The 12,004-nt window shown below is 35.1% G+C and overlaps 1 protein-coding gene across 5 annotated transcripts in view; it reads right to left on the reverse strand.

The window, feature by feature from the left end:
• Positions 1–12,004, reverse strand: part of LOC132095431 (receptor tyrosine-protein kinase erbB-4-like) — a 361,887-nt gene that overhangs the window by 57,045 nt on the left and 292,838 nt on the right. For 4 of the 5 annotated variants that reach the window (XM_059500422.1, XM_059500423.1, XM_059500420.1 and 1 more), the window contains 4 exons: positions 10,550–10,621; positions 8,578–8,671; positions 3,029–3,183; positions 1,452–1,496 (listed from right to left, as the gene is read on the reverse strand). In XM_059500422.1, the coding sequence (XP_059356405.1) occupies positions 1,452–1,496; positions 3,029–3,183; positions 8,578–8,671; positions 10,550–10,621 (366 nt within the window). The remainder of the gene's footprint in view (positions 1–1,451; positions 1,497–3,028; positions 3,184–8,577; positions 8,672–10,549; positions 10,622–12,004) is intronic. The other variant, XM_059500421.1, reaches the window with a different exon arrangement.

The raw sequence follows: 12,004 nt of genomic DNA on the forward strand, positions 1-12,004 counted from the left end.
CTATAACACACTATTAGGACAGGACAGAACTATGTGTATGTGTGTAAGAAAGAAATAGTCTTCATACTGTATAAAGCCTGGTTCATATTACAGCTTATTCTGGCCAAAAATCAAGTGTTCAATGAAGAACCTCTAAACAAGACTAAATATCCCAGTGGACAGAAACCTGTGTGCCCTGTCTACAAGCATCTAAAGAGAGCCAATCAGACTGAAGCTTGTGAGAAGCTTTTGCCCTAGTTGGTTTCAATATGCATCAACTAGTCCGTGAACCATTTGTGGCTGTGACGTCTGAGGTCAAGACAAATGATTTCTAGCTTCAGCTTCTCTGCCCTGCCGGGACTCTGTGTAACATAATGGCAGATCTGAAACAGCAAACGCATTTGCTCTGAGCAGTTAATGGTATTTTGTTCCAGCTCTCCCATGAGAGCAAAAGAAAGTGATATCAATTTATCAAATATGCCATGAAGCAAATGTGTGTGCGCGCACACGCGCAGACCTCACAGCAGCACATTAATCACAGAACTGTGGCCTGGTCATTATATAACTTTCCTTTTCCCCATCTCACATTCTTGTGCTAAAGCAGAGCTGTATGTTGAAAGGCAGCTGGCGTTAAAACAATGAGCCGTGTGTGTTAATGATGTCATCAGCGCAGGAAAGAGCCAATCAGATGCAGCTGGGTTTGACAAAGCGAGAGCGTTGTACTGTACAATGAGCAAAAAACTATTCTGTGTGCTTTTCTCTTTCAGTATAACTGTTTTTAAATGAAAACTTGACCAAAATCACAAATTTGCTTTTTAAGTGAGTTAACTAAAAATTATTATTAATAAAATTAAACATTAAAATTAGCTATTAAATATTACAATTACAGTTATTTCTATCAGTGCTTTTCTTTGCAACTTTTGAAAATTTATTATAATTTTTTTTCTCCAGAGATTTTCAATGTAGTCTTAGACATTTGCTTGTGTATAGACGCCTTGCAACTGAATTACAGCTATGACATAACTGTGTGTGCTGTCAAGGATCTCCAGACACAGTGATTCTCTATTGATGCCAGTGTGACTAGAATCAAGTACTGGACATTGGGCAGAACACCAAAATAGATGCCATGAATAAATGATGGCTTAAGGGAGGCCAAGCGAGACAGAAAATAAAGATGAGAGAGAAACTGGTGCCAAGATTCTGACCTTCTGACAGTAGAAGTCACTGTGTGTGTAGTATATGAGTGTGTGTGTGTGTGTGTGTTTGTGAAAGTAGTGCTGCTACAGGACATCATTGCTGTTCAAGTTTAGACTTTAAGTAAGTAAAATGATTATTATATATTAAAAATGCCCGACTCCTGGTTCTTTCCTGGTTATGCACCTCTCTCTACCCAACATTTTTTTCTTTTCTTTCCTCTTATTGTCCTGTCCATTAAAGGCGAAAAACATTCAAATATGTATAAAAATGTGTACCTGTCCATCATGCCAATGCAGTCTTGAAGACGAGGTCCTGTGCACCTGAAACAATAAAGAATATGAATGAACATAAAACATAAAATAGGTAAACATATAAGACAGCTACACACTCACACAACTACACACACACAGTATTTACTTAGCTATCTAAATGCAGTAATACTATATACTTCTATTGTCTTTATATACAACTAGTTATAAATAATTTTACTTGACTCTAACAGAAAACTTTCTGAATTTTCTTAATTTTAAAACAATTAAATAATAATAATAATAATAATAATTACTATTTATACTGTTTATACTGTAGCTACAAATTTGTCCCCAGCAAATGGTTTGGTACATATATACACAGATACACACACATATATAGATAGATAGAGATACATACAGTATCTCTTTATATATATATATATAAAGTATCATATTTTAAAAGTATCCACATTTGTATATCTGCATGTAACTATTTATACATTCATGGTCTCCATAGCAATAAAAGTGTTGCACTTAGAACATTTATTTGCTAAAATATTTTAAAACACACACACACACACACACACACACACACACACACACACACACACACACACACACACACACACACACATATATATATATATATATATATATATATATATATATATATATATATATATATGTGTGTGTGTGTGTGTGTGTGTGTGTGTGTATTAAAATATTTAAAATTTAAAAAAGATCATTTGAAAATATTCTTAATCAAATCGTACAGCATCCAACAGCAAAAGTCTTTCTATTGAAGTTTAAATCAGAGATGCTCTTTACATCAAAGTCCTCCATCTAAACCCTCTCATAATCGCAATGACGAATAAAGATTTTCTATCTAATCTAATGACCATCTTTAGGCAACTTAAAGATCAAATAAAAAACACATTAAAATCATCTCAATCCTCCTTAATTTTATATTGCCACAATTCATTATAGATCTATCAATGCTAGACCTATTTTAATAACTATGTCTCTTCTGTCTTTTCCTTGACGTCTGAGATCCTGCTCTTCCATCCTGATGCTCACAGCTTTGTCAGGTTGTCAGCCCACTGATAGCATTTCAAAGCTCAACGTCACTAATCGTCCCCGGCTGACAGAGATCCCAGATACAACAGTCAGCAGTTAAGGGCTTTCATGTGACACAGGAGGCAGAAAAGTGAATCCGTGACTCAGTGTGAAGATTCCTTGAGCTGATAATGTTTTTCTGCAGGAAATCTGAGCCATCTCTCATGTAACCCCAAGGGGGTGAGGTTAAGTTGCCAGGTGCCCAGCCGGATAAATTTGGAGAGCTTGATGGGTATCATTTAGAGTAAAGTTGGATGGCAGAGACGCAGCAAGGGCAAACTCCTTCCTCTAAAATTAATGATGCTTTATGCACAGCCAGCTCCGAGGACACAAGTGCTCTAAAAAGGGTCAGTGCACTGACAAATAGGCTATCCGAACTTCCTGAGGCTAGAACTGATGTGGCACAGGAAGTAGCTGGACTGCTACAGATATATTTCCCACGCACACACTCACAAATTGCAAATATTTAACAAACACTTTTATACCCCTGGGTACAGTTGACATGGCAGGGGTGACACTCATTGTTGGCCTCAGCATATTTGAAGATGAAGCTGTTTGCTCCCTGTAGGCCATCAGGGCATTTCTCCACACAGTTGGGTCCGTCTTTAAAGTGAAGACATTTAACACAGTGATCAGGACCCTGCAAGAGAGAAAGAGAAAGAGGAGAAAAGAGACACATAAAATACCAGCAACTACGGATAATAACCATCCCTCACCACACACACAATGATCATAACAATCAGCCGGCGCAGGATTTATAGTGGTAATATGGAAAAAGGAGGCAGAAGAGAGGGAATTGTTAGCTGGGATATCAATATGAGCACCCTTAGAGTCATCCAAGCACCTCATCAACCAGAAAGACAAATAACGCTTCCTGGACAAAAGGAAGAGATCCTCCGTATTGTTCTCTTAACACACAGAGCACCCACAAAACCTTGAGGAACATCTGTATGCTTAGTGTATCTGTCTGTGCTCATTGAGACCAAGGCAGATATGTGTTTCTTTATGAGCCAATCTATTGTGAGAGATGAATAAATGCCTTGCAGCAATTACAGCTGCTCTTCATTTCACGCTGTAAACCGCCTCTGATGCAATAAAGCGGCAGACGGCACCCAGACGCGGCCGTGAGAGACCGGCAGAACACAACAGACACCGCTTCAGGTCCACCAACCTACAGTTTTCAGTATTCAATTCATTAATTTAAGCAGTATTAAAAGGCGTACACTACTAATTTTTTGGTGTCAGTTTTGGATTTTTTAAAGATATGAATGCATAAATTTGTAAATAAGAATTAAGGTGCATTTATTATGTTACAAAGGACTTTAATTGCATAAAATAGATTACATATTATATTAATATAAATTGTAATCATATTTCACAATATTAGTGTTTTTACTATATATGTATGTGTGTGTGTGTATATATATATATATATATATATATATATATATATATATATATACACACACACATACATACATACACACATATATATATTTATATATATATATATATATATATGTATATATATATATATATATATATATATATATGTATATATATATATATATATATATATATATATATATATATATATATATATCTTACAGGCTTCAAACTTTTAAACGGTAGTTGGAAAAAAAGTAGACATTAACTAAAAATATATATAAAATAAAATAAAAGAAATTAAAATGGTTACACTTTATTATAAGGTGTCCTTGTTACAGTGTAATACATTTAAGTACCGAGTAATATCACTTAACAACATGTATTTACTATATGGTTAAGTTTAGGATTAGGGTTAAGTTTAAGGTTATTGCATGTGATTATGCATAATTTTGTGCTAATACTTTAGTAATTACATGTAACGTGTAAAAAGGACACTTTAAAATAACCAAACCTATAATAGTAAATACTTAAAAACACTGATCCTGAACAATATGTTCACTATATAGACAATATATCTTACAAAATATCTCATACATATTTGGAACAACATAAGATAGATGTTATTTTTGGGAGAACTATCTTCATTTCTCATCCACAATCTACTATTGCTATTAACTGGATAAAAACAAAACAAATGAATAAACATTCAACCACAACTAGGGCAAATCTCTGATGACTAGCATGCTGCTCTATTCAGCAATGCATTATTCATTTTAGATATTAATAAATCTATTGCATTTATTCTACCTTCAAGTCTCAAAATGATTGTACTTATGAGAATAGCATGCATGAACATCACCAGAATGTCGTAATTACCAGTGGGGAAACTCTGGATATTCAGTGAGTTTGGGGGCATGTTAATTAAAGAATCCTGGCGGAAGCAAATTAGTGTTGGTCATAATTAAGTTTAAATTGCGGATGTTGACAGAACAATTTGGTTTGCATGCACTGCCCGTTGCTTTAAAGCTTCCCAAAAAATACTACTCATTTAGCTGGTTTGTGAGATGACAGGCTCGGCTATAGAACTACATTTCCCATCATTCTCTGAGGGAGCACAAGAAAATAAAACATATAAAGCATTAATCAAACACCTAATGTGCATCATTTTGTTATATTAGCTCTGAAAAAAAGCGCTGTACTCCTTGGTAAGTAAAAAAATTACGAAAGAAATACAATGGCCCAGCATGTGAATTTGATTCTGACATTGAGAGTTACAAAATCATGCATAGCGTGGCACATAGATAAAGGTGGATGTGAAAAGCATAGAAAGCATAATCACTTTCTCTGTTAATTGGGCTGCTTCTCCAGACACCTGCTGCACACAAATCTCCATTTCCTCTCCATGCACAAAACACTGTTTGTTAGTTGTTTAATTATGCTTTTGTGAAACAGATGTCGCTGATTGTTTCACAGGTAGATTAGAACACTCAGTAGTTAATCTGTGCTAATAACAACAAACATTTGAACAGTTTAGCTAAGCCTGGCCTACACCTGAGAGGCCTATGGTTGTGTATGTGTGTTAAAAGTCCTTACTGGCAAAAATACATTTCATTCGGTGATCTCTTTTCCTTGTATATTTTACCTCATGGTGTATTTTAGGACCATGTAGATATATTTTTTTATATATATTTTGAAGGCAGTTAAGCATCATTATGCCTCAAATTAGAATAACTTGTCTGTATATATATATATATATATATATATATATATATATATATATATATATATATATATATATATATATATATATATATATATATATATATGTATATATATATATATATGTATGTGTATGTGTATGTGTATATATTTGCAATTCTCAAAAACAATTCTCATAATATTTTCAACACTGTAATGTAGTTAGATTACATATGACACATTTTTTACATTACTGTAATGACAACTGTAAAAACATTTGCTTAACTGTCATAAAAACTAAATATATAATAATAATAATAATAATAAAATAAAATATAACATTTCACATTCTGGATTTATTATTATGTAATTTCTTATAGAAGAAATTTCAGACAGCACTATATATACACCCCCCTACAAACACAAACACAAATACACAAATACACACACACACACACACACACACACACACACACACACACACACACACACACACACACACACACACACACACACACACACACACACACACACACATATTATATTGGTTGGCTGGTGGCACATTGACTGAACCACTTCAGAAATTAATAGATAACAGGCTGTGATCTGTATGTGAATCTTCATGAAAGAGAGAATTTGTCATTAAAATTTCTAGACACAGGCCAAATAAATAAATAAATAAATAAATAAGATTCTGGACACGAACACAGTTTTAGAGAGTTTGTTTCTGTCTCTGTTTGTGCTGATATGGGTCTCTAAGGGCTCATGATCATGTCATTTGCGAGACCTTTCTGTTTGACTCAAGCAGACAACAGCCCGAGGCCTCCGTGCATTAGAGACGGATCGGCTAAATCCTTATTTGGTAACACACACACAAGCGCACAGCCGTACGCACCTTGTCATGTAGTCATCAATTTAAACCAAAGTGCTTGAGGCTGTTATGAAAAGGGGCAGTGCTGAGCACACAGTGCATCTGTGGTAATGTCTTTCTAACCTGATCAGATTCATGGACATCCAAACAGCTTATTCATCCCACTCTCAGGTGTCTCCTATGGGGCAGGACTCTCTGTAAACACTTGCCAAGATTAGGCAACTTAATCTACTTTCTCACTAAATTAACAAGAAGCAAAATCAATCCCACGGCTGCAAAAGTACACTTCAACAAGGGATTCAATTAATCATTGGACCAAGCCAATCGAAGGCAGTTTCTGCCGTTCAGCTCTGTTTATGCTTTAAGCTAATAGATACGGAAAGAGATTGCACTGAAATGAAAGAAATATACTCACAGAATCCATAATTAACAATTACCAAGTGCCAAATGCAAGAAAAATCAGCTTTGGAGAGTGAACTTGCAAAATCTCAGTATAATAACATTTCTTGTTGATATGGTCTATCAAAAACCCCTCTTTTCTTTGCTGCTGCACCAGATATTTTTTTATTAAGCACCACAATGTAAAGTTAAGATATAAGGAAGAGATACTATTCAGAGACACTATTCAAGGATTCTGTCACTGATGGAGTTCTGGTTCCTAGCCGCTGTCGTCTCTGGCTTGCTTAGTGGCTTGCTTAGTTGGGCACACTTAATATCCAGCGATATCGCTATATAGTTAAAATCACTATATAAATAAAGGTGACATGACTTGACTATTCTGAACATCTTTAACATTCAAAAACAAAATCAGCCAAATTTACATATATATATATATATATATATATATATATACATATATATATATATATATATATATATATATATATATATATATATACACACACACACACACACACACACAAACACACACACACACATACAGGGCCTAAAACTAACTTTTTGCAACATCTGCCAATGGCCGGTGACATGATTAAATTTACCGGCCAACAATTTTTTTTACCGGCCATGAAACTTTTTTTTTTTTTTTTTTCATAAACAGGCAGTTATTACTACTACAATGACTTAACATATTTACAATCTTTGTATAATTGTATAACATATTTACAATTTGTCCTGCTGGTGCATTTTCCCTCGATTTGACCTATTAATTATAGCCATTTAGCATTACAGTATAATTGAAAGCCATTATTTTAAATATTTAATAGGCTCTGAAATATATTTAACAACTTTTAATTTAAGTGATTTTAAAATAATCTTCACATAAACTATATTACATATGCATAAACTATACAGATTAATCTTTATTTAAGCTATAAAAGTTAATCAGCGACTAGAACTGTCCAAGGATTTCTATATTTCTGTGTTCTTTGATTTACATCAATGACAGACTTCAGGTTTCACTTTAAAATCAGCGCTGTCTCTTTAAAACCTGATGCACATAACACAGATCTGACACATATCCGTACATATACTCGCCAACGCTGATTTTTACTCACATCTGGCGCTTGGTGAGTCTTAATTTTAGGTCCCGTATATAATTTTTTTTTTCTTACCAACCTCACAATTGAGTATAAACTTAATAATAAATATATCATATAGTGTATATGCTTTTACTATTATTAAGGCTGCATCTATTTGATCAAAACTAATATAAAAACAGTTAATACTGTTAAATATATTTGGAATTTAAAATAGCTGTTTTCTGCATAGGTTAAAAATTTGTTCCTAATAATTGTTCCTGTGATGACAAAGCTGAATTTTCAGCAGCTATTTCTTCATATTATTCTTCAGAAATCATTCTAATGTACTGATTTGGTACTTAAGAAACATCTCTTATTGCCACCATTTTTTTCTGGATATTTGATGAATAGAAAGCATGCTAATCTTTTGTAATATTAAATGTCTTTACTGTGACTTTTGATCAATTTAATATGTCCTTGAATAAAAGTGTTCATTTCTTGGTACAGTTTTGTTAGTGTTGTTTTTTATTTTTACATTTTTTTTAAACAATAAAATAGGCTTATTGTTTTAGAGCAGAAATGAGATTAAACTCACAGGCCCAGTGCAGGTAAGTCCGTCATCATCTGCCACCTCACACTGCGCATCGCACTCCAGACACACTGAACCATTTGCGAACTCCCGTACATCCCTATAAAACAGAAAAAGAAAGGGAACAAAGACAAACGTGAGGTAACATAACATGCTTCAGTGACATATAATTACCACTTCAGAACACTCAAGGTTCAGATGGAAAGAACAGCATGTCAATTTTCGTCCAAGAATTCCTGCTCAAGGATCGAGACTATTCAATCACTAGCCTTTTAACGTCAAGACAACTTTCCATTTTCAGACCAGATATTGGTGGTCATTAAATACACTTCAGATTTCAGGACTTGAATGAGGAAAGCCTGAATCACAAGCATTAACAGAAGAGCCATCACACAAAACAGACTGGTAGATTGTGAAAAAGCACAGCCGAAGGGAATTCAGCGCCCGAGGCATTGCAAGGCCGTAGGGAGGCAACAGTGGAATCCAACACATGCGCCGGGTGTTTACTCCATTTCTCAAGCGGCTGCCACAGCTGGCAAACACAGTTACTATTGACCAAAAGCAAACAGTCAGCCTTCACCACCTATTGAGGTGACAATTCATCAAGCACATTCAGGGACACCTCAAAGCACCACACTGAGGAAATCAGCCAGGGACCTCTGAAACAAATGATCACAAAACGGTTCAATATGGGCAAACACAGTCGCTTCCCAGTCCCATCACTCCTCTGAAGACTGTAGTGACATTTTAGAAGCTGACATCCATTGGCGTGACAAGTGGAGGAAGGTGGCATAGCGAGAGAGAAAAATATGTACAGCAAAGGCCATTTTTTTTATTACTATTGACGTGTTACCTCAATGAGTGCTAAATTAAGTGACATTTAATTATTCTTTATCTAAAAGGCACAGCACATTTTAAACAGACTGCGAGGAAAGCTTGTTGAAGACCCTCTTATCATTAAAGGACTTCTTTTTCCCTGTAAACGTTAACTTCACAGGCTCAGAGGTTTTTGCATGGTCTCCACCACATGTTTCAGTCTGTGTTCTCTTAAAAATCCAGCATGAAATGTATTAATACTACTAAAAAGAAAAAATATTAACATGACTGGCTGAATTTTGTAGAGTCATTAACAACAGCAGAAGTGTGATTCACAAGCTAAATACAAAAGATACACTACCGTTCAAAAGTTTGGGGTCAGAATTATATATATATATATATATATATATATATGTGTGTGTGTTTGTGTGTGTTACTCCATTATTACTCCGGTCTTGTTACATGATGCTTCATAAATCATGCTACTAAGCTAATTTGATGTTAAATTTCTTATTAAGTCAATTTTGGTCAAAGATTTGAAATAGAAATCCTTTGTAACATTTTAAATGTCACTTTTGATCAATTTAATGCATCCTTGCTGAATAAAGGCTTACCTTTCAGTATGAAAGAATAAAAATGGACTGACCCCAAACTCTAAAATCATAATGACCTCCCTAATATCACACTGAAAACTGTGATCTAGCAATTTCATAGGGACATTTTCACTTCAAATACAGTGCATTGGATCACAAAGCCATCTGGAATTGATTAACCTGTATTTAGCACTAGCCACTTGTGATCCAACACTTGAGACCAGCTGTGCAGACCGCACAACAAAAACTGTCATAATCATCTTCCAAAAGATGATACAGCTCAAACACACCACAGTAGGTCTCTTCTTTTTTTTTTTTCTTTTGGTTGTTTGTTCCCAAATACAGAGTGAATCATCTTGTGTGAACAGCGAGTGTGACTGCAGAGGTCGACAACCAGTGGAGAGACAGAGAAAACACAGACTCTGAGATCACCCTGCAAAAACAGATATACACACACGCACACACACACAAACAGCACAGATATTGGAGCACTGGGTGACGCGTGTGGGACGGGTGAGTAGGCAGACATGACAGTGCGAGACAGTGAAGCGTCTGTGGCCGTGCCGTACCTCTCCAAACCTGCCTCCCGCTTCTCGACCACAAAGGGCCTGGTGAGCAGCTTGGGCTTAGAGTCGGCCAGTCTGCAAGGCAAAAGAATCATGTGGGACGATCGCAGGGTGCACGATCCCTGGTGCTGATTCACTTTCAACCAACATGGATATGGCATACATAAAAAAAAAAACAGGCACCCATCCATGTTTGTCCTAGTTAAAACACACAAAAGATGAGCTACCTTTTTTAAATGGGCAGATGCTGTTGTTTTAGAATGTGCAAATGAATGTCGTTTGTTTATTGTCTTGTTTTAGCTCTGGGCAAAGGAGAAAATAAATTTCACAGCTTCGCTCGGTCAAATCAATCAAAAGCTGATATTCGTCTTTACCTTCAAGCAGTACGTAAGCACACAACAAATAAAGAGGGAACTCAAAACCAATCTGTAAATTACCTTCTTCACTGCACTGATCAACACCTTTAGTGTTTACTTATTCCAGTTCTCTAAACCAACAGAAGGAGCTTATCAATGCCAAACCATTGTTTTTGAGGAATTAGACAAACAATCGCTACCAAAAATAGTTTTCATGCAGGTTTGGAACTGGTTGATTTACTGGTAAAGATGGAAGCCTTGTTGGTTAAGCTAGTTAAGCAGCCTGGCACGAACATCAGAACACCACACAACTTTCTGAATCTACAGCGCCACGGAAAACAAAATTATTAGTTTTACCCAGGGTTGTTTAGGAATTTATGATGAGATAAGGACACTGGGTAGTGTGAAATACCACAGTAATACAGTAAGACAATACATAAATAAATAAACTGTCAATGTATTACTGGCTTTACACGAAACAAGAAAGGACAACAAGAAAAGACACAGACTTCCAAAGTATGCTTCCTAGAGTGCTTTGGCACACTTTACAAATCCACCCACTTCTACTTTCATGTGAGATTAGTCAAACCCTGTATACCTACAGCATTTATGCTTTTATTAAATAGTTTTTTTGTTAAATGAAGGTTCAACTTACTCTACTGCACATTTTTTCTACTTTTTAAATGCATTTAAAGGGATAGCTCATCATTTAAAGTTCAAATTCTGTCATTTATTCACCCTCATGTCATTCCAAACCTGATATACCAAATATATAACTGTTTTTGTCTGTACAATGAAAGTCAGTGGGGTTCAAAACAACACTGGACCCCATTGTCTTTCAGTGCATGGACAAAAAGCTAAAAGACATTTTTTGAAAAACTTTCATAGTGTTCACAGAAGAAAGTAAGTGAATGACTTAAAGGTAGGTAAATGATAACATAAATGACATTTTTGGGTGAATCATCACTTTAGAGTTTAGATTATATCATTTTATATTTATCAAGCATAAGCTATGAAAATCCTTTATTAAAATACTATTAAATTGTTTAAATATGTATTAGTATCATAAAACAATTAATATACATTCATGTCATGAAGAATT

This window comes from Carassius carassius, chromosome 19, assembly GCF_963082965.1.
Source record: "Carassius carassius chromosome 19, fCarCar2.1, whole genome shotgun sequence".
NCBI lineage: Eukaryota > Metazoa > Chordata > Actinopteri > Cypriniformes > Cyprinidae > Carassius > Carassius carassius.